The sequence below is a fragment of the Apus apus genome, chromosome 2 (assembly GCF_020740795.1).
Source record: "Apus apus isolate bApuApu2 chromosome 2, bApuApu2.pri.cur, whole genome shotgun sequence".
Lineage (NCBI taxonomy): Eukaryota > Metazoa > Chordata > Aves > Apodiformes > Apodidae > Apus > Apus apus.
Window position 1 is genome coordinate 124,659,767 of NC_067283.1, and position 24,425 is coordinate 124,684,191.

At 39.7% G+C, this 24,425-nt stretch overlaps 1 protein-coding gene across 1 annotated transcript; it reads left to right on the top strand.

Moving 5' to 3' along the window:
• Positions 1–1,736: 1,736 nt before the first annotated feature.
• Positions 1,737–23,976, top strand: PI15 (peptidase inhibitor 15). The gene is made up of 6 exons (XM_051612046.1): positions 1,737–1,967; positions 2,517–2,858; positions 19,801–19,919; positions 20,202–20,334; positions 20,492–20,607; positions 23,545–23,976. The coding sequence occupies exons 2-6, from the start codon at positions 2,586–2,588 to the stop codon at positions 23,678–23,680; spliced, it is 777 nt and encodes a 258-aa protein (XP_051468006.1). The 5' UTR covers positions 1,737–1,967; positions 2,517–2,585; the 3' UTR covers positions 23,681–23,976.
• Positions 23,977–24,425: the final 449 nt, after the last annotated feature.

A 24,425-nucleotide genomic window follows, 5' to 3' on the forward strand; every position in this document is an offset into this window, starting at 1 on the left:
TGTAGAGTCCTGTGTCATAACAGCCTCCAGCTACTGCCACAGGGTGAGTATGAGGAAATGATTATAGCAATCTAAAATGTGACTAACTAGTAAAATCTACCCTCTGAACTTCCTGAGATGTTAAGCTGGTGTCTTCCCTTTGGTAACTTATTGCAGCTCAGATGAAATCAAGGGACCTGCGGCAATTCAAAGGTGCTGGGAATTCTTCCCGTTGTATTCAAACAATGGGAGGATAGTTTTTGACATGAACACAAATAAGTATGTGTTTCAGTTTCAAGAGAGAAAATTGGATGAAATGAACCATCAAACATCTAGTCCTGCAAAGACAAATGATGTGTTAAAGTTTCTTGTATAATCACATAAAGGAATACCTGCAGCTGCACTGCAAGCAGAAGTTTTGCACAGGCTGGGTACACACACAGGAATACAACTAGTGATGATGCTTTGTACTTACTTAGCACCTTTCATCAGAAAGTACATTACCAAACATTAGTTATTTGAGCCTTGCAACATGTCTGCAAAAGACTATTATACCATTGTAGAGATTGCACACAGAGATTAAACGGCTTGGGTTAGGCCACACAACGAGTGAGTAGCAGAGCCAAAAGCAGAGCGTGAGTGTTGGCTTCCAGCCCTGTGCTCCGACTACTGGACTTCACTTCCTTAGTACTTAATTCCCATATTGCTCCTCTAATAGAGCTACTGAAACTTTTGAGCGCTCGATACATTTTGGTGTAACCTCAAACCAGTTGCATTTCTCTCTCCTCATTCCTTTATGACGTCGCAAAATGTTGCCGTTACATTTTTAAGGGCTTCATTTTACGGGTTGCCCCAGGTCGCGTAGCCCTGGTGGGGGATCAGCCTGACATTGTGTTGCTCCCATCTCCTGTCCCCAGCACACAATTGCTGGCTGCTGCTGCCGCTGCTTCTCTCTGCTAGCTTTCGTCATGGCCTCAGTGTTATGCCCTGAGCTCTGCTGTGTGAGTGGCTGGACCATTCTGTGCCTAAAGAATCCCAGCTATATACCAGTTAATGTGAAACAGATGTCTCCCAGCCACTGGCGAAAGCTCTCGGTCCTGCTGCTCCCGTAGTTTCTCATGGCAGACGTTCAGGTAACTGATCCTGGCTAGCCACAACCTGCCTTCAGCTTCTGCCCTGTGTGTCCGTGCCGCCGAGGGTGAGCAGGCGAGGGAGGAGGAGGAAGGGGGATCGAAGCGGGCGGCCGAAGGGTGCGGAGGGAGGAGCAGGACCAGGAGCCCCCGCCTCCCTCTGCCAGCCCCGGCCCGGGGGTCGCCCGCCGCCTCCCCCTGCCCCGCGGGAAGGGCCGCGACGGGACGGGACGGGACGGGACGGTGTTGCATGGGTTCCGCCTCCTGTGACCTGGGGCAACGGGGGGTTTGCAGAGTCTCTGCGCTTCATGCTGCTCCTTGGGTGCTCGAGGAGCTGCGTAAAATAACGTTTGCCAAGCCCGCATGATGCTCGTGAAATGAGGGGAAAACCAAACACGGAGGGGGAAGAAAAATAAGAAAAGAAAAAAAAAAAAAAGGAAAAAAAAAAAGAAAAAAAGAAAAAAAACCGGTAGGAATTACCGAAAATAGGAGAGTCTTGCACGTTGCCCCTTTGTACTATAGAAACTGGGGGTGTGACTGATCTCCAAACCACCTACAGTCCAGGGATGCCACCCAATCAGTGTCTGTGTGCTCTGCAGAACTCCTCCCCGCTCGTTTTGGCTCCGCAGAGCCCTTTAGAGAAACTGCCTGTTCTGGCTCAAACAGCCTGTAACATATAAAAGCTGTTAGCAGCTCCTGTGGCCAGAAGCTTCAAAACCAGCAGACTTCTGTTCTTTGGGGGTTTGTAATAAGAGACACTCCTTTCACAAAGGTTCATATCATCATATAGGAGAGTGCTATATATACTGGGAGAACAGTAGACTGTATTCTTTTTTTTTTCTCTTGGTATTACCAGAGGTAAGCCCTTCAGCTCAGTAAGTTTGCTTTGCATGCAGTTTTACCTATGCATATCACATTTTGCTGAAGTTAAGATTTGAATGCTGTTTCTAAGATGCTTTCATGCTTTTTATGATGTCTTTTGCCTACTAGTTAATCTGTGCCACATTGTGTCAAAACAATCCATGCATATGAATAGGCAAAGCTTAGGATAAATTTTTATTTTCAGTGGAAAACATACTGTGAGGTTTATTGCAGTCTCCCCATTTAAGATTTATAGTGTTTTTTGGGATGATTGTGTGTGATAACACTGTCACTATTTCAGGAATACTGCTGGCTCTGGTTGTGTAGTTCATGGTATAATGATACTTCATTTGGTGTATTTGTAGAAACAATTTATTATCATTTCATATGGCTTTTGAAAATTTCTAATCAACACATATTCTATCTGGATTGTTTTTATGATTGAGCTGACAGACAGAATAATTTTTCTGATCACAGCCTGCCAGTTCACTTTGTCTTGCTACCCAGTTGTACAGAATCACATCTTTGACATCTTTTCTTCTACAGATCTGTTTTCTGCTGCCCTGACTTAAAGGACAGTACGTCTGTGGCCTATCTTTCTTCTTTGGCCCCAAAATGACAGTAATCACTGCAATCAGTTGTGCTTTCTTATTTTCCATTCTCTGTGAAACAAGTGCATTAGTGTTACCCAACTCCACTGACCTACTCCTGTCAGACAATAATTTCACTGACATTGAGACAGCTTTGGCAGCTCATCTGGACTCTGCAAAAATTCCCAAAGCCAGGCGGAAGCGCTACATTTCACAGAATGACATGATTGCCATTCTTGATTATCATAATCAAGTCAGAGGCAAAGTCTTCCCACCTGCTTCCAACATGGAATATATGGTAAGTGAGTTTTGTTTATTTCAGAGTAAAGCGAACTGTAAGTCATTGATATCATTTTATTAAACAAAGAGTGAAGGTTTACTTAAGTAGATAAATTATTTTTAACTATTACTTCTTGCTAAAATGTTCTTTCCTTAAATTTTTTAAGCAGCATTAACTTCAGCAAGTGAAACTAACTACTGAACTCTGAACCTCTTTGCTCTGTTGAGTTTTCATTTCGATGACTAGTCCCAAGGAAAATTCTGGGACTCAAGTAAATGAATTTGTAAGTTAACTGCTTGTTGGCCTGAAGAATAGCATGTGATCACAACATGTGATTGCATGTGTTTAAAGTGCTAATCATTAGTAGCCCCATAGCTTTTATGGAGTACCCTGAAAGTCCTTGCCCTGATGTATGCAAAAAGGCAGACAATGACCATTTCTAATTTTCTCTCAGACATAGACAATATGGTAAAACTGTGCTTGCAAAGTAATTAATCTGATGCACTGTTTGTCTCATGCTTATGCATTTCACTTATGACAAACTGTTTGTGTGCCCCTAATACTTTTATTTTTCCATCAAATGCAATGACCCTTTTAAATGTTTCTCTAGTATACAGGATTTCAATGTTATATTTGTGGCAGGCACCTTTTCTCCCAATTGGCAAATACTCATTATGTGAATTATCTGTTCCTGCAGGTATGATAGAAGCTATTCATTCACTGTGATTTCATACTTGGCACTGCTAGCTAAAGCATAGCTATTTTGTGTTCCAACTTTGAATTCATGCCTACTGTGGACCTCTAATGTTAAACATAGGTTGGCCAAGCAACATTTTTTTACCTTCTCAATAAGGTATTGACACTGTTTTGAAAGCACAGACAAGTCGTGTCAGCACCATAATATTTGCTTAAAGTCACACAGTTTCTTATATGACAACAGACAGTTAACAGGTTTGAGAAACAAGACCCCATCAGCTTGACATAAAAGGGGGACAGCAGTAATAACAACTCCTTTTTAGCAGCTAGTGACTAACAATTTGGACATCTTTCTATCACAGATGTTACCTAGATCTGGATTTGATCATACAATCCGCTTAGTGCATCCCAGCAGCACCTCAAAATGCTGAGTGTACTCAAAATGTTGCAGGATAAGGCCTGTTGCCACACCATAGGCTGAGTTTGAAGTTTGGTTAAGTGGAAAGGTCAGAAATAATAAAAACAGAAAGGTCAGAAGTCAAGCTCAGTCATCATTTTCATTGCTGTGCTCTCCGCTGATGTTTCCTTTGATTCTGCATAAATAAACTTTGTTGTAATGTCTGAGGGAATGGCAGCCTACCATGCCCTTCCTTGGCTTGTGTGTTTTAGAAATGTGCTCCTGCAGTTTGCTTAAGTGAAGCCAGCACCCTGTCATATTCCCAAGAGTTCTGTAAGTGCATTGTTCTTAGCCTGCTCAGAAAAAAAAAACCCAAACCAAAATAAAACAACAACAAAAAAACTTCAAAAGGGAAAGCAATCATCCTTGATGAATCTATTTTAATGCACTCAATGTTTAAATGGCCAAGATTTAACCTGTATTGATTGGGTATTCTGCTGCATCTTTGCTCTCGAGTGGTAGTGTGCAAGGCTTGGTACAAAATCAAGACTGAAGCCATGCTCTACAGCTATTTACATACTGTTCTTTACCTTGCCTGTCTGACTAGTGAGTGCTTTTACCAGTACCAACCAGCCACAGGATGTACCTGTGTTCCCATCAGCATCAGCTCCATCAGTATTCTCAAGGGAAAGGTCTAAAGCTTTCTTTTACTTATGATTTCCCAGTCTGAAAGTGACTTCATACTTCAGAATTCAGAGCAGCACCTCAAGCTGTGTAGCTGATGATCCAGAGTGCAACTTGAACTGGGGTCTCTGAGTGACAGCCAATCCTTTTGCCATCAGTTCTTTTTCAGAATTTAGTCTGTGAGTGTCCCATGTATCTTCACAGAGCAAAAAAAGCCCAGTGAGCAACATCACACATAGCTTGCTCTGCCATCTGCTTTGTAGCCATGGCAGCATCTTATTTAACTTTTTACCTCTGAGGCTACACAAAACTTTTGTTAAGAAAGTCTTGAAGTTGACATGGTGCTGTAAGCCATACCACATCTGGGGACCATGGTATTAGTAATGCCCTTCTGAATTTGCTTAGTCCATTCGTTGGTGTCTCTACAGTTTCATCATATGGCACAGTGTATGTTGTGTCTTATGGGGACATGAGGTTGCTGATGTTATATATTAAAGATATTGTGTCACTCAATACTAATTTTCATAAATAAGACGACAAACATATTGTCATTACCAGCAGACGAGGTGTACTCTGCTTGAAAGAACCTTACAGAGTGTGTATTCCTCTCCTAAATACTATGGAAATGTGCAGTGGCAGTGATGAGAGTGACCTTTCCCATTTCCCCTAACAATTACTTGAAAGGATGTCACATACTAAAGAGCTGGAATTATTTACAGATGCAGTAGATTGTGGAAATATTGAGTGTTTTGAAGCAGAGAAGGACTAAGCAGTTTGGAAGCAGAAAATGTTTTCTCATCTTTTCTCTGTTGACAGTCCAATTGTGTTTGGTTCTTTTTTCCTAATTGTGTTAGGAACTCTGTTCTTCTCGTGAATTGCTCTATCACATCCTCAGTTTGCTACAGTTCCATTTGCTTTTTCTTCTCCACTGGTAAGAACTGGGCTTTAGCTGTACAGGTTGGTTCTTGTGATTCTAGTTCTTCACACCCAACCTGTTTCTGGGCCTTTCTCCTTGACACATTCTGTTCCTTCCCCTGTTGCAGTCTGCTTCTCACACCTTCAGTGCGTTTGTAGGTACTTGGAACTCCTTGGACATGACTGTGTCTGCACCTGCTGTCTGGAAAGTTTGTATGCTGTAGGACTTCAGATGAGGGGTCTCAAAGAATCACTCTGAATGTACATGTGTTAGGTAAAGAAGGTTCAGATGAACACTGCAGTGACAGAGCTGCGGGACTGTTTTATTTCTCTTTGGGAGAGGTGGGTCTAAGTGCTGCTCCAACATCTTGTAGTGTGCAGTTCCTAATGAAAGCGGAGAACTGGGGAGTCAAAAGCAAGAATGGGAGACATTCTACTATCAGTTGCCTGTGAAAGAAACTGGTGTGTCTTATGTCAGTTAGACTTTGGGAAATCTTTCTCTTGGGACACTAACACCCCCTATGCATCAGGTCCTCCTTTTGGTTCTAGTTCTGGTGTTGCTGATGCCTTCAATTGTTAAGTTTTTCTGCAAGTACAAATACAGAGCCAGTGCATTGTGTGAAGGAAAGTGAAAGAGAAAGGAGACAACTTTCAGGCCTATAATGTAGAAGTAATGACCTCTTTCAGTTTGTGTCTTCTTATGATATCCTTCATTCTACATCCTAACACTCATTCTTCAGTCTTCTTTTGTGCTCTAAAAACTGATTCTACACCTGCAGAAAGAAATATCACACCATCCTTTTTACCTGGCAGAGGGCTAAAATAATCAAGTTGGCTTTGTGTGCTTTTTCTGGACAAAGCAGAAAGGTTCCATAAAAATCATGATTCAGAAGAAGTGAGGTGTAGAATTGCTTGCAGCATCCTAGTGTGAAGGTATGTAAATCTGCAAATACAGGAAAGTCTGTGACAAAGCAGATCCCTTTTTCTGAATGCTAATTCTGTACTACAGAGGCCTGTTTTGCCATTCTGAAACAACTCAGCTACTTGGTAGGCCAGTAAAGATTTGCAATATATTGTCAGCTGAAATTTGAGTCTCATAAAACATGTAGTTTATTATGCATTGGTACAATCATTGAGCTCCCAAAACATTGATTAATGAAATATCTGTTCCTATGAGAATAATTATTTTTTCCTTCTCTATAATCATCCCTATTTGAGGCCAGTTTTTAAGAAGTTCATGTTGTCTTTGTTGTAAACCACTTCACTGTGTGCATGCAAAACCTGGTTAAGCAGGTGCTTACATACAGACATGCTCCTGTATGCAGGTTTCACATGCACCAACCAGAAGCAGTAGCTGATATAGCTGAGCCTTAATGGGCATTGAACACTGTTCTCCATGGCATTTCCATAGGCAAAGTGGGTAAATCTGTTCTAGTTAAGAGGCTCTAAAATGATCTCATTGACTTCCTAAGACCCATACCAAAAGACAAGCTGTGAGAGTAGTTTATTACTGGCTTGAAGAGTGGGGTTCTGCAATGATGAGTCCTGAGCCCTGTACTGATCAATATGGTCATTAATAGACTGGCAATAATATGTCCAAAGAATAATGGATGGAGCAGGATTGCGTATTCACAAACATGAAACTGAATATTTGTGGAATGTTGTCTGAAGGTTTTAAGACCAGAAAAATGCTGTATATAAACTTGAGTCTGCTTATGTACAGAAGAAAGCCTGGAGAGAGACTTGTGACGAGGGCATGTAGCGATAGGTTGGGGGGTAATGGTTTCAGACTGGAAGACGGTAGATTTTGACTGCATATTAAGAATAAACTATTTCCTGTGAGGGTGGTGAGACACTGGAACAGGTTGCCCAGAGAAGTTGGGGTGCCCCTTCCTTGGAAGTGTTCAACATCAGGTTGGACGGGGCTTTGAGCAACCTGATCTAGTGGAAGGTGTTCTTGCCTGTTCAGGGGGATTGGAAATGGATGATCTTTAAGGTCCCTCCCAGCCCAAACCATTCTATGATTCTAAGATATTCTGACACGGTTTCAATTCTTTTGGTTCAGTGATTGCATGAGTGCACTTTAGTATTTGAGAAAATGTGCCCCTTGTTAAACATGTCACTTTGTAGGACACAAAGTTGTAAAAGTTTCCCAGACTATCCTGAAGCAAGTTAGTTTGGATACTCAGGAATTATTTCGTGGTGACATAGTTTCTCATGAGCTGGTGGCAGAGGATCTGGAAGGGAATGGAGAATCTGAGCCTATTAATTTGTAGTAAATCCACTTTAAACACCACGATACAATGGACAAAGGAAATGAACTGTTGTTCTAAAAGAAAAGTAATCATTTTCCAAAAGAAGCTACTGTAGTTCTATGAGGGAGCCCATGTGAGTCATGGGGGAAATGTGTCCAATCTCTGGCCCAGGAGTGACCCCCTTTGCTGGGGTGATGAATTTAGAGACTTTGCTTCCTATCCATGAAGATCTGCAGGCAACTTACGAAGTCAGATCTGAGAAGCAAGAAAATAGTCCACTTAATGGTCACAAATGTAAATAACTGCCTTATTATTTCACTTGTAAATTTTAAAGTCTTCATGACATTTTCTTGCTGTCAAGGTGATCTTAACAATGCTCTGTGGACCTGCAATAGTTGGTGGGTAACATAAAAAACCACAACCTACTTCAAGTTTTTCAAAGTCTTATTTAATACCTAAAGCTATTTATATGGACATGGAAAAAGGGAGTTAATTTGGTTTTCTTTCCAATTTTAAAGCACTGATGATAATAAGATTCTCAACTTGTTTACCTATTTTTTACTGTTGTCAATGCGGTTTCTTAAACATCATTCTAAATCTTAGAGGACATTTTGTTCTTGAATTGTTTGCCCTGGCTCATATACATGGTCCCACTGAAATCATCCATGTCTGCAAGTAAGGATTGAAGGGCTGGTTCCTTCAAGATTTATATCTAATGGGTTGGATTGGATCTCTTAATTCATATAGTTTGTCCCTTCCGTGTTGCAGGACTTCCTTCTACATTAAATACATATGGTTTTCATCTTGTCTTCTCCTAAACACATATAGTGATGCTGTCTCAGTCACATCTCTTGGCAAATATTATGCCTTAGGAATATAAATTATTTCCAAATGTCTAAGTTAAATATTTGACTCTAAAACTTAGATAATTAATCTTTATATGCACTTTTTAACTCCCCAATAGAATTTCTCTCCCTTTTAATTTCAAACATTGCCCTTTATGTATTTACTGACAGTTTTCTTGGCAATAAGATGCATACATGCGTATGTTTCCTTAATTTCTTTGTGCGTGTCTTACAATACTTCTGCATATTGGAATAAATTACATTTGATCTCCATTTACAGCTCTTTTGTTAAATCAGTGACAGCACCCTTAAATGTCAAAGCAGATTAGACCCATCATTCTAACTCTGCATGTTTAAAGACACAAGTGCCATAATGCAATGGACAATTTACTCTAGGAGTTACTGGCAGTCTACACTTTCCTTCGAATAGCCTTGTTCTCTTAAACCCTATATACCTGGTCAAAGTTGAAAAAAGTAATCAGGTGGTGAAAGGGTACAAAGATCTTAACCTGCATTTCATCATGGCAGAGCACAAAGTAGATGTAAGTATAGTCCACTCCAGTCTTCTGGGAGGAGAGATATCCAGAAGCTTGGATCTTAGCCAGTGTAATATGCCTATCCTAGTTTTCCATGACTTTTAGCTTGTTCTGTGCTGGGAATTCACAAGGGAGGTGAGAAGAAATGTGAAGGGGTGTACTGGTGAAATGTGTTCACTGGTTCCAGTTTCTTCCTTCTACCAGTTCTGCTTCTTTTTAGCCCGCTGAGTATGTCCCTTCTCCCTGGTGCCATGAACTAGCACCAGGAATGTCTGAAGATCATGGGCTAATGAATTCTGGAGTGTAAGTCCTCTCAGAAAACTAGAAAAAAACCCCAAAACAAAACAGAAGGAACTTATGTGGCTTACATGGTTACAGTTAAGGGTGTCTGTCTGCATGACACCTTTGAAAGGACAAAGTAATTTTACAGCATATTCAGCCTTTTTCTGCAGCAGAGTCAATACACAGCAACTGCCAGCAAGCTGAAAGAAAGCAAGAGTGGATGGAGCTTATTCTGCTAGTTTTGGCACAATAGGGTTACCTAGCTTTCTTTTGCCCCACAGATGAGTTCATGCACTTATCTACTTCTTTCTGCACCACTGTCCTACTTAGTGGCTATCAGTGAGATGCAGGATGCTGCTCATTTTTCTAGCAGAGTTTAATCTACAAAAGGCTAGGAATCCCCATTCAGTCTCATTAACTAAACTGAAGTTCATCTAGGGTCAAATCAAAGTGGATACTAGCTCTATGAAGTACAAAAGACATCATTTATGTTCCGAGTGAATGACAGAAGACCTGTTAAGGGGTTGAACAGAAACGACCTTTCCTGGAAAGTGCTCCTTGAAAAATCTGAAGAACTTCCCCAAAAATACTGTTGTTGATAAATATTGTGATAAAGAGTGACTATGTTAAACTTGCTTTGGTATTAAAGCTCCTTTCCAGTGTTTTATGCATAAGAATTTTAAAACATTGATCTTACTGGTGTTTTAGAAGAGATTTACATTATTTAGATTTCATATTAGCAGAAAGCCTTCTAGGAGTTTAAGCAAACAAAAAACAACCTATTAAAGTCTCAGAGAGAAAAGCAGCCTGCCCAGAGCCCTTAGAATTAGACATTCCTTTATTATTAAATGTAGCACCTCTTGAACTTCTTGGCTAAAAACAGAGACAGGGCATTTTTTCACAAGAATCTTGATCCAAAGTACACAGTAATTCATTTCATACATGAATGGAAATGATAGTAACCTTAAACCTCTCAACATTTTTATCCTCTTTCTGTACCTGAAAAGAAAGTCTGAAAAGAAGAATAGTCTTTTCAGGTCTGTGGGAATGTGCATCCTGAAGACAGCAAAAGATGGAAACCCCAGGATAACCACTTGTTTGCTTTTCGTACACAGAATACAGTCTTCAGCATAGGCGCCTACAGCTGTGAATGCATCTGCAGTTGCCCTAGGATGGGGTTTGAGGTCTTTTTTAACTCAACTAACAATTAACTGGTTTTGCATCTCTATATGTACACTGATATCTGTTAATCTGTATAAGAGAAATAATCTTAAATTCAGCTTTCTTCTTCTGAGAGTAAAGAACTATGGTTCTTTATCCTGCAGGAAGAAGTGGTTATTTTTTTCTTTCGTCATGCTGCCATATCTTTCAGTTAGAGCTACTTAGAAAATAATAAGTATTTTCTTTGAAAAATTTTAAAGAAATTAAGGATATTTTTGTTTTAATGAAAAACGTCAGTGTTTATCAGCAAAAAGAGAAAGCAGGTTTGTTTGGGGTTTTTTTTGTGTGTTTGTTTTTTTTTTTCCACGTAGAATGCAAACAAAATGCTACAAAAGAAATACATTTTTCATTCAAATTTCCTGGTTTTGACAAAGGACGGTTTGCTGTGATCACATATAAATGGTAGAGGTCAGACACCTTCCTCTTCAGGCTCATGACCAGTGGTCAGGGTGACATGGAGCTAGACAAAGTTTGGTCCATTTTGTTACCACTTCTGAGATAAGCTCTCGCCAACTAAAATACATCTTGCAGTAGGTTAGGAAAGCACTGAATATTTTAAGATATGTAGTTCTGATATTTGACTTTTCCAAAAGCTAAACAAATAATAGCGCATCAGGGAAGCTTGTTATTATTAAATCTGACAGCCTACCAGTTTTCTTTGTTTCTTATTGTTTAAAAGCCTGGTGCCAAACATGAAGAGAAATGCAGACAAACTTTAGAAGAAACAAATTGACTATTAATAGTGGTCAAGCTTCAAACGACAGGAGTTTGAATTTGGACCAAATAGACACCCAGGAATATAAACTTCTGTATAAAAGGTAGGCTTGAATTTTCATAAGAAAAGAATTTCTGGCAATGAGGTTTCTTGGACATCTGTCTGGCGGTGTCCCGATTACTATAAGACAGACCTTCTAATACAGAGCCCTTCAGAAGTGTGAATCAGATGCTTGGAGGTTTGGATATATGAGAGTAAATTGACTAGAAAACATTGCGCAATTTTGCTTTGAGTTGCAGTGGAGTATTTGACAAGCAGCTTGATGTATTAACCCTCTATTTATTTGCAAAAGAATGAAGTACAGAACTGCAACTCCCATCAAGATTTTTTTTTCTCTGGAGGGTAGACTTTGGCAATTTTCTGTGTGAACTTTCTAATGAGTACCTAATGTATTTGGGAAAGGACTTGTACATGTGGTAGGCACCAATTACAGTATGCACAGTAAGATTTCTAACAGGTGGCAGTTGAGAGCAAAATGTATTCATATTCTTAGAGAGAGAGAGCGCCTAGAATCCAAATGATCTCAGAGCCCAAATAAATATATAAAGTTTGCCAAATCTGTCTATAAATTCCAATGAGCTCATGTTTTCATCACACAGTATGTATTGAAAAAGTGAAGACCAAGAGACGAGACTCTTTCAGTCGCTCTGCTGAAAAAGCATGCAGGCAGAGGGGCTGGTGGGTTGTTTGGTTAAGCTTTGTGCCAGATTTGGGGTAGTGGACGTGGTGGGAGGTCCTACAAAAACTCTCTGCACCTGAAAATGCTACAGGTTCCACTGAATAGAAGAGAAGGGGAGAAGTTGTGCAAGGGACCCCTTCAGGCTGCTGTGGGATTTCTGAGAAACAGCCCCTGCATGTGCTGGTGGTATGGCCGGTGCAAGGCTGCACGGCTGAATGACCATGAGGACAAGATCTGCACCTTGGAGGGTAGCAGCCTACATCTGCTAATCCTCTCCGGGACTTGCACTAGCAGCTGTGGAGTGCAGCTGCACAGATGGGCCAGAGATGTCGGATTTCATCCCTTGGATTTCATTCCCAACGTTTTTCTCACAGGAAGAAATCGATTGAATTGAGGTTTCCGTCATTGCCACTTGCTGCCATTCTGGAAGTAAGAACTTCTGATCTTCAGCTGAGCTGACAAGTGAAAGCACAAGGCTAATGGAGAAAAAATCTGGAAGTTGGAGGTAGAAAGGTTAATTTTTTGATTGATCACTGCTAAAAGAAGGTCCTATTGGCCACCTTTGTGAGTTGTGTAGGAGCCACTGTGGATTTTTTTGTGCCAAATAACATTCTGAAGATTTTAGTATGAGACCACAAACGAGATGCCAAAACTGGCAAAAAAAGGGCCTTTCTCTTACTGCAAAATGTGACAGTGTTGCCATGCGACTGTATTCAAATTGCATATCCCAACATTTCCTGCACAATCTTATCACATAACTTCAGTTGTACAAAGAAGCTGTTGAAGAAGAGAGTGACTAAAACAGCATACTGCACCTTTTTGCTCTGAATTTGTGTTCAGACCTTAACCTGGTGCTTGTCATTCCTGCTGCACTGTTGGTGGCAGCCAGCTGACGGGCTCACTCACACCATGGCTGTCATGGTGTTACAGGCAGCATGGTGTTACATCACCTGATGGACACAGGGAATTCGTAGGAGGGTAGGGAGTGACTGGGATGTGTAGGTTTATCTTAATGTACTTGCTTTGCCACTGAGAAATATGCAGAATATTATCCTAGCTGGTATGTCGTATCAAAAAAACAATCAAGCAAGCAAACAAAAACAACCACCAAAACCAAACTATAAAGTACTGAGAACTGCTGCTGGTCTTTCATGTTCAAAGCAATGATCTGGTGAAGTTCTGTTTTACTCTTGTGCAAGTGAAGGGAGCTTCCTTGCTGCTGGCAATTGAACTGAGCTGGGAAAGATTAAGCATTATTATGTCAAAAGAAGAATGGAAGTGCAGTTCTCCATTGCTTGAATGAAGTCTCTGTAGGTTCTCAGGTTTAAAACACAACTCTCCTAGCTATGCAGTCTGTCGGGAGATAGTCTCAGGGAAGGAGTGCTCCTGCTTCTCCTTTTTTTCAGGTTTTCTTTGTGACAATGGTGTCTGTAGAGTTAAACACTTATAAAAGCATTCAGTGTACACACAGCCACACAATGAGAGAAACAATACAGTGTATCATTGTGTATTCTGCTCACTTTGTTTTTAGATCACAAATACTTGCCACCTGTCACCACTAATAACCTTACCCACAGAGAGTTTGCTTTGGTTGTGATGTACCTCATACAGCAAAACATGTGTAAAGGTTTAACAATAATGTCAGATATTTTCTTTTGTCACTGGAAATATGCATTCTGAACTTCAGGGAAAGTATCAATTCATCTATAAAGAAATTAATTTTTGTCTCTGAAAATCAAGAAATTAGGGGAAAAATTAAAAATGTTTCAGCTTCCTCATGAAAAGTCATCCTTGGCTAAATGGTAGTCCCCATCCCCACATGTTGCATAATAAAGAACCAAGCTACCAAAGGGTAGGTTGATCTTTTTTCTTCTTCACCATATTTGCTGGAAATAACGGATCTTAACTTTCTCTTCTTCCACATTCTGAACTTTAAGAACAATTTATAAAGGGATACAAGTCCAGGTGAGGGTATCACTAGTTCTTTCTCAGGTGTGGCATCTTTAGTGGAGGCCACTGAAAGGTTAGTTTTCAATTAATCTTTTCAGCTCTAACGATATTACTGGTTTAAGTATGCATTTTGCTTGGGAAGTACTCTACTACTGGAATCAGTCCTTTTTGTCTACCTGTAAGAAAGCTGAAATAAACATTTTATCTGCATGTACTTTATTTTTACTTTTGAAGTAGTGAGTCATCAGAAAAAGACAATGTAAATTCACTCTAAAGGAAACTAAATGCAGTAAAAGTGTTGACAGATCTTACTGATGGCTTTGGGAGAAGCCAGTAATTGCTTTATGTGGGAAAAAAACCCAAAACATCACAGCATGTTTTGCAGAATTTATCTGTCAGTTCATAAATCTGAGGCTAAATATCAGCAACATAGAAAGTGAAAAATATGAATTGTCTTTCTCTTTTTCTTTGAAAATGTGTTAAAGATATATAATAGAAACAGATGCCCATTTGGATATTTATAGAGCAGCCAGATATTTTTTCCATTTTAAAATTCTGAAAACTTGAAATTCTGCTTATTTTTCAAATAGTGAGAAGATATCTTCTTGAAGAAATGGGAGTATGTAATTAATATTTTCTGGTACACATAATTTGCTGTTTTAAGAAAAGCATCTATTGAGGGTCTATGGGAAGATCCAAGACATTTGTCTTTTCCTTTCTTGACTTAGCTAGTGACTCTCTGGATGGTCTATAACATCCCAGAACTCATTTTTTTGTCACTCAGAATAGGAGAGAAGGCCTTGACAGTGTAAGGAAACCTTCTTTCTCCTCTCTTTTTACAAAATGTTTAAAAATTTCTCTATAAAGGAATAGGAAACCCTAAGACATGTGATTGAGAAAGAAAAGTAATAGTCTTTATTATTAGTTATAGAAAGGGAGGATACAAGAGAATCATAGAATATGCTGAGTTGGAAGGGACCCATCAGGATCATTGAATCTAAATCCTGTCCCTGTGTAGGGCACCCCAAGAGTCACACCATGTGCCTGAGAGCATCATCCAAGTGCTTCTTGAACTCAGGCAGGCTTGGTGCTGTGACCACTTCCCTGGGGAGCTTGTTCCAGTGCTCAACCACCCTCTGGGTGAAAAATCTTTACCTGATATCCAACCTAAACCTTCCCTGATTCAGCTTCCTGCCATTTCCCTGACTCCTGTCACTGGTCACAGGAGTGAAGAGATCAGTACCTGCCCCATCTTTTCCCCTCATGAGGAAGCCATAGACTGCAATGAGGTCACCCCTCAGCCTTCTCTTCTCCAAGCTGAATAATCCAAGTGACCTCAGCCACTTGTCATAAGTCATCCCTTCCAGACCCTTCACCATCCTCATGGCTCTCCTTTGGACACTCTCCAATAGCTTGATGTCCTTTTTATATTGTGGTGCCAAAATTGTATGCAGTATTCAAGATGAGGCTGCACCAGAGCAGAGTAGACTGGGACAATCACCTCCTTTGGCCGGCTGGCAAGGCTGTGCTTGATGCACCCCAGGACATGGTTGGCCCTCCTGGCTGCCAGGGCACCCTGCTGACCTGAAATGTGACCCACAACATTAAAAGACTTAGCTTGGGAAAGGAGCTCACTTTATGGGCTTCAAAAAATTTCATTCAACAATAAAGATACTTTGTTGTACACTCAATTGCTTATTATACATTATGGGAATAACAGAATTTACTTTGGTATTTGTTCACAGGGTGAAACAAAAAACCACACAATAATGTTGTGCAAAATTCTGGTATCAGTGGCAAAATTCCTGGTCACTTTATTAATTATAAGATTTTATTCCTGACTCTCAACCAGCATGTGCTGTGTGAGTGCAGAGAACACCTCAGAGCTGCCTTATAAAGCCTCATAAAATGGTCTCTGGTGTTGAAACTCCCTGTGTATAAGCACTGGCCTGTTCCCTGTATTCAGTCTGCTGGACAATTTTCAAGCAAAGCGTTGTTTTGCAGGGAGCAGTGCAGAGAGGACAGTCAGACAGCTTTCTAGGAAAATAATCTTTGACTGAGGAAAGAAAAATAAATTGGCCAAAGGATGTCCACTTGAAGTTGCCAAGTGGAAGTGTAGTGAGACACTTTAACTGTACTGCTGCTCAGACTTGCTTGAGAAGTGGGGAGGGTTTCCATGATAGATTAAATTAGTTACCTGGATAGTTTGGGAGGGGGTCTTTATACTGGGTGGAAGGAGGGTGACTGCTTCCCCAGCTACTAATGACATAGCAAATGAAGATTTGCTGTCCCCAGGGAGAGAATGAACAGAGTTTGGCACTGGGAGTTTGCATGATTAGCATTTGAGGATGAGCCACCTCTTCAAATCGTGACCTTCTGTGTATGCAAATCTTTCCTCTTTTTTTCCTTTTGCAATTTTGTGTTCATGTCAGGTAACTTTCTCTAACATGTTTAATAGAAACACTGGGGTGGCCATAATTTCAGAGTTTATAATTTTGTTTATCACAAAGTTATTTTAAACTCTTTGCTAATTACCTTAAGTTTTTAGTTTTTTCCTCATACAGAAACTGCCCCTCTGGCTTTCAAATTACTTCAGTTTCTCTTTTTAGGATATTTTTCTGTTTCTTTGTATTCTGTTTATCTATGTACACCAATGAAGCCTTGTGGATTCAAAAATCTCAAAAATGTGAGGATCACACCCTGTGAAAGATGTGAACTACTGGTGCAGTCTCTAACAGTTTAGAAGATTTTAGGTCATTATAAGATAATTTTTCTGCTTCAGCCTATATTAATTAGTTGCCTTTTCTAGTGGAGATGATCTCAAGCTAGTCCTAGAGAGCCTGAGACCACCTTTTCTTCTAGGAAAATAAAATGAAATAAAATAAAATAAAATAAAATAAAAAAATAAAATAAAATAAATAAGGAAGGTAAAGCACTTAGTCTTATCCCATGATATACAAATGATTTACATGGTAGGAGGAACTCTCTGCAAGGGCTTTTCACCAGCCTGCTAATGGAGGAAGGGAGGAAATTAGAAGATGTTGCATATGCTCCCCTCCCCCTTATTTCTTATTCAGTCATTATTTTCTCACTCTCTTTGTGTTTGCCAAAAATTTCATGTGTCTATAGGGTGGTCAAGAGTGACTAGATAATGGAAAGCAAAGCGCACTATAAAACACAGTAATGCTTATCTTTTCACTAAGTTTGAATCAATCCTTTGAAACTTTACCAATCAGATGCCTCAGATGATTCCTGAGAACCAGAAAATGAAGCTGAGGAAAAAGGAAAGTGGAATAGTAATGGTCTCGCTGTCCAAGGCAGGAGGAATGCCTAGTTTAGAGAGGGCATTAATAGTGAAAACCTAATCCAGTCTTCACATTTCTTCCAAACACCTAACATGCTATTTGGTGAGGCAATTTAGTAAGCAAAAATATGCTGGGTGGAAATCAGGATCTCGGTGCTATTTGTGCAAATACAGTACACATTTAGATTATTGTGGGACTGCAGCCAGGTCACTTGGGAGCAAGCACGCAAACCTCATGTTCAGCCTCCTGGCAGGGAGCACTCGTGCCAGAAGCATGATTAATCCCAGCAAAGGAGGGTGTTTATGGGGTGTCATAGTCCTGGCGAAGCTGCCCCGCATGGATGCACACCAGACAGCTGTGTTTGGACCCACACACTGGTTCCATGTGCTCCTCCATTCCCCTGGGCCTGGGCAGGCTCCCAGCATTCACTGTGGCCCTGGCCTCTCCGGCACGCTTCCCAGGCACACTTTTGTGCTTGAACCTGCTGTTGTCTCCTCTGTAAGACCTCTTTTTGGTACCACTGATGTACCAGAGCGATTATAAAGGGTTATTTGTACACTGGCCACATGCAGTTAATTAGCTTAATGTCAAAAATACAAAGCAGAACAAATGCACAGTGTTGTTCCTCTTGGGACCTGGAGCATTTTCTGTATTTTGGATGGCGCGATAGCAGCCCTGGGTTCCCTCTCTTGTATCCCAGCTTAGCCTTCTCTTCCCAAGTTATAGACTTATCTCTTAACTCCTCCAAGAAACTCCCTTCATTTTTCAGAGCTGAAGTCAAACTATTCCCTGGCTTAAAGGCCATTCTTTCTTAGCATGCCTCTTTCTGACACTTCTCTGTTTTGTTCTTTTACTGACAATTTGCTTAGACTTTCTTTCTAGGACATTTTATGAACAAGTGTAAAATAAATCTTCTTTAAGCACCATCCATCTTACTTTCCTAAGATAAATGGAAGACCACTTGAATGGAAGATAATTTGTGTTAGTAGTTCATATTGATCTCTGTTGCATTTCCTCAGCTGTAGTCTGGGAGGTACCTCACCCACTCGATATTAGCAAAATCTTGGTTCAATGATATAGCAATTTTATAAAATTTACTATTTTTTGTCCTGTATACTTAAAGAATTTCACAAACTACCCAGCAGTCAGTGCATGAATTACTGTCCTTGTCCCTAATCTGTGGTCAGCCTTTTATTCAGCATGTTTGCAAAAGAAAACTTGTACATTCAGTGTTAGAAATCAGTATTAGCTCATAGTACAGAAAATATTTATGATGTGGTCCACCTTATCCTTTGATAAGTTTATTTCTGACTTTGCCTCTTATTTCATACCTCAGAGAGCATACTCTTTATTTCATAGCCACTCAAGATTTATGAGTTTGGGGTTGTGTTTAAAAGCTGCAAAGGGCTGGGTAGGCAATTTTACCACATTCCATTCCTGCTTTTTAACCTGCAATTCACTAAAACTGTCCTGCATCAAACCACTCCAGTTGGGGTATTCAAAATATGCAGGATCTACGGCCTACTTGGGTATCATGTAAACACTAAGATACACTAGGATTTGTGTGTACTGGTAATATAACAGTGAAGATATTATTTATCTGGAGTTCCAGCAGTGCAGTAATTTCTATTGCTGATATCTCTGTTATTGCTCACACCAGCCTATTTACTGTGAAGAAAACAGCAGAACTACAAATCAAGCATGTAAGCGAGCAGAAGTGTTTAAGTTCACTTGTCATGTTCCTATCATTGGAGGAGAACTTAAGAAATAAAAAATAGCAGTCTTACAGTGCTGTTACAGTTTTATTCCAGGCAAGGAGCAGTGTTAGCCCCCCTGCAGAATAAAGTAGTGAAATTCACACTGCACCTGGAAACTATCCGTAGTCTTTGCCTTTGTGAAATCCCTTTTCTTGACCTTGTGGCCTCAACTAGGAAAAGCTGCCACACACACTCTCACTGTAGATACTCCTGAGATCCTATTTCAAATGCATTCAGGTTTTGTAAGGTATGTAATACCTGTGCCGAATTGTTATTCCCCATGTGCCTCTCCTTTGCTTTGACCTTTTATCTGAATCCCATCCAACAATTCACTCTCCACACATGGATCTCATCAACACAGAAAGGAAAATGGTAGGAGGATGCCTGGTCAGTGAAGGGCTTCTCCAGAAGAAAGAGAGATCTGAATACTTGGCATCCTTTGGTGATGTGGGCGGGAATTCTGTCCAGATATAGGGCAAATCCTGCTAGGTCCTGTATATACTGAACCACACTTTTCTGAATTCAAGAGCTCTCTGCCTAGTTAAAGCTCTGATGTGTTATGATAGCATATTTATGACTTAAAATATTTGTTTCTTGTGTTCTTGCACTGTGATCACTATTTGTTCTTTCTGTTCTACTGCTGAGGAAATTGTATTTTTTCAGGTTTGGGATGAAACTCTTGCCAAATCTGCAGAGGCTTGGGCTGCTACATGCATTTGGGACCATGGGCCTTCCTACTTACTGAGATTCTTGGGCCAGAACCTGTCCGTAAGAACTGGAAGGTAGGCAGATACTGTACAACACAGTTAATTTTTCAGCCTTTGAACAGCCTTTAAGATCCAGATCTTAGACTGATGCAAGTGTTATCCAGTATTCTGGCTATTATTGATATCCATCTATGTTCATTTGGCTTAAGAGTATTATTGCTTAATGCTGTGCCCCTAGTGTCGCATAGAGAACTGCTTATGTAGGTGACTTGCATCAGAGGGATAAGCAGCAGAAAATTTTTAAATATCTAAATCTAAAATGGCATGTTTTTCTGTCTCTATTTTAAACAAACCCAGGTATCGATCTATTCTCCAGCTGGTAAAACCATGGTATGATGAAGTGAAGGATTATGCTTTCCCTTACCCTCAGGATTGCAACCCCAGGTGCCCCATGCGATGTTATGGACCCATGTGCACCCATTACACACAGGTTATATGAATTACATTCTTCTATTCAAAATCTACTGTCCAAAGCTGGACTTTTCTGTGATTTATTTATAGCTCTCTCTCAAATAAATGTATATGTGTATATATATATATATATTTCTTTTCAATTTGGACTTCACCAATAACAAATATTTATTCAGATGGTTTGGGCCACTTCCAATCGTATAGGCTGCGCCATCCACACATGCCACAACATGAACGTCTGGGGATCTGTATGGCGACGAGCTGTTTACTTGGTATGCAACTATGCCCCAAAGTGAGTTCCTTTCTTTTAATATTTTTTTTTTCATTTATTTTTATACTTTGTACATGTTTTGGTCCTCTCATAGGGCTGCTTAATCCTTTTTTCTGCATATTGACCTCTATTTGTGCTTTGTTCTGTGGGCTGCTTCTTCCTTCTAACTTCACATCTGTACATACAACAAATGCATGACTTTGATATATACAAGGAGGAAATCCTTTGTGCTGACTCCACTTTACTCTCTATTCCCTATTTCTTCACTTTGTTATGTATACTTACTGTGAGCTAGATTTCCTCAGGTGAGCAATCCCATTGTAGATCAGGCCCTTGAACATGTTGTTGCCCACAAGATGCCTTTGCTTCTGACCATGCTACATAATGACGTCCATAGCATAATTTTCCTACCAAGTCCATCTACCTAAATTCAGTGTCTACAAATCTCATCTTGCCTTTCATATTAGGGTCCTTCAAAATATAGATCATAGACACCCAGAGGTGGACCTACAACTGGTAGCTGTGCAGAGATCTGTTTTAGGTTGAAATGAAGAAATTATTTTTTTCCCCCAGCATTTCCCAAACTTCCATCTGGGTGCAGAATTAATCAATAAAATGTGACTCTGGGAGAGCTTTGATTTGAGGTCTGGTTTGGGCCAGTTTGGACTGCTTCAAAAGCAGCACGGACAGTGTAAATGGCTGGTTTCTCTGACTGTATAATATTAGTCAAAGCCATGGCTCTATATAGGAATGTAAGTATAATTAATTGAGCATGTTTCCCATAAATTCTCAGTGGCAGAGGTCCATTTGTGGTAAAGAATATGCAAGAATATGTCATTCTAGTTGTTACAGGGATAAAAGAATTTTTAAAGTTTTTGCAACTTAAAAAAAGATAGGGTTTAGTAAGAAAACTGACTTGGAAAAAAACTGCCTTTGTAAATCAAGGAGATTTGCTCTGCCCTTCTGTCTTTAATATTTACTAGAAAAGGGTGGTAAAAAGTGAATGTGAGGAACAAAGATGAGGCAGCAAAAACTGTATCTGACTTTTAGCTTCACAATAAGGACAAAGTGAAATCAAAGTTTATAAGAGAAATCCAAATAATATTTTTGTATATCTCCATTTGAAAAGATAAATAAATTTAAAATTACAGCCTTCCTAGAATACACCTCTCATGTTCATATGTAGGAAAATAATGGTTTTACACATTAGCCATTACTGAAAACTGATGCATTGTTTGCATATCAATTAGCAATGCATTTATGACATTTTATCTTTTTGCAGTCTAAAGATCCCATTGTTTCTCAAACAGTAAACCAAGGCCTGGAGTTACAGGCTTCTTCTCTGTATGAGATTTTGAGCAGAGCTTTGATTCATAGGTATTGGAATCAGGATTTTCACATTTACTTCTTGCACAACCCCAAAAAGGATATTGAGTGGTCTTACCTGGCTTAGTGTTATATTCCTAAGAATTAATTAAATTGAGTTAATGATGTTTGGCTTATAGTTCTTTGGCACACATGCAGAAGTCTCCTTGCCAGTCAACAAAGGCTGTGTCCTTCTGAGGAACCAGCACAGGAGAAAAGCCTCCAAAGAAGAAGGCAGGGAATATTACAGCCCCAACCTCAATTATTAAGACTGGAATTCAGCAGATTTAGAATTTAGAATTCCAATGATTTTCACTGCTGCCATGCTATAATGCTGAAAAATAAGGGAAAAAAAATTAAGGAGGATAACTGCAAAATTTAGTAAGGCCCTGCCCCTGGTTATCTAATGGACTCCACAAACCAGCCATGCATTGTATAGAAAAAAACACAGAAATCAGCTTTCACCAAATTCTTTCTGGAGTTCCGTATCTGTTATCAAACTAAATATATTTCCTGAGCATTCAGTCTGCTGTACCCATTTGGAAGAGAACTAGGAATGAACAAATTATTTGAGAGATTCCTACTTTCTTCCAAGGCAAAACCCAGACCAAGGCTTTTGAGACAATATTATTGGCTGGGAGGTGAGGAATGAGAAAATGTTTCATAAATAATTGCATTACTCACTGCTATATCACATCACATGCAAGCTAGAGGAAAGTTCTCTGCTCAGTGAGACATAGTATTTAAATAAAAATCTAATTTTAACTTTCTTTCTGCCTACATCATGAGTATTACATGACTGTCTAAAAGCTTGAGGTTTATATGAGCACCTAAAAGTCTGGATGGGTTTTTCAGATGTTCCTAGATCTTTCAAAATTACCTCTTTTCACATGATCACTCTCCAGACTTGTACCCCTTTCTCCCCAGGCTCTATTACACAGCTTTGTTCACCAGATGGGAGCCCTCCTCCTCCTTCCTTTAACACCTATGAGACCGCTACAAATGCCCAAATCCAGTTCTTTTTAATACATTACTGGAGTGAATACTTTTCATCTACCCTTTTCTTCGACTATGAATTCAGCCTCAGAGCTTCACAACATGGACTTTGGGCAATGCAACACGAGAATAAGATTTTACTCAGTTTGCTTTTCCACCCTACAAAACCAAGCATTTTAAGATAACTGCCAGCCAGAAAAGTGCTCAAGGAAAGCCTTACATCAATGCTTAAGTTGTTAATTTCTGATAAATACAGCCCCCTGGTAAAAAATAATCTGCCCCAGGCTTGGCGGGTCAAAAATCACCTGGCTGTAGCAAAAACAAGTAGAGTGGAACTTCATCACAGTCACTAAAGGATATGGAATGGACCACTGGCCTGGGATGATGTAGTCACTCTCCTGCTGGTATTTGGGCATTGGTAGATCAATGTTTGTCAGTAACCTGCAGAAATACATTAAATTATGTTTTCAGTAACAAAGCATTTATCGAATATCACTGAATACATTAAATTTAATAACTCAAACCAAGTATGATTTAATGATTCTTTTTCAATCTCTCTGAAATTCAAAAGCATTCTTTTTCTGTTTTTATTTTCAGGGGGAACTGGATTGGAGAAGCACCATATAAAGTAGGAGTCCCGTGTTCTGCTTGCCCTCCAAGCTATGGAGGTTCTTGTACTGACAATCTTTGTTTCCCAGGAGTAACGTCAAACTACTTATACTGGTTTAAATAAGTTAAGGTTTACATTTTTTTTTTTTTAAAGGATGAGTAACAAGAAGCTTGTATATTGAATTTTGCACATATTATATATAGAGAGATATTGTAATAATACTCTGATGTTTTCTTTTTGTATGCTTTTGTATAATTAGCTTTCAAAGTATAGCATAATTTGGTTTTAACACTTTGGGATTTAAGACTCATGTAAACTCTTTTAGATTAACATTTTGTTAACGGAGAGCAAACTAATTTTCACTTCAGCAAGTTTAGCTTCCTGAAGATTAGCTTCCATTAAAAGCACATTAAAGGGTAGAATATTAGTTCCTCTCAAAAATAATAGCTCCAGAAAGAGAAGGGTCATGGTTTAATATGGTGCTTTAAAAATGCAATATGCAAAGCAACAGATTGTCCTCACACTCCCAAATGGTTCCTCTCAATTACACCCCTGCTTTCACCTCCAATGTCAATGGGACTTGGAGCAGAGAAAAAATGTGCAAGAGTAACTGCAGGATATTACCTACCTCATGCACAACATCCGTTTGTTGATGGCATTTCAAGAGTTCAGCACACGGCTGCTGCTATCATCAATGATGCCTGTGTGCAGACAGGAAAATTGGAGAGCCACACTGGGCCAGATGCAGTGGCTGGTAACTCACATGCCTGAAGTCTCATTTGGACAGAAAGCTACATCACTTTAAATATGCTAGTATAAAAACACTCCCTAACTCTACCTTCCTGTGTTTCTGAACACAAGTCATAAT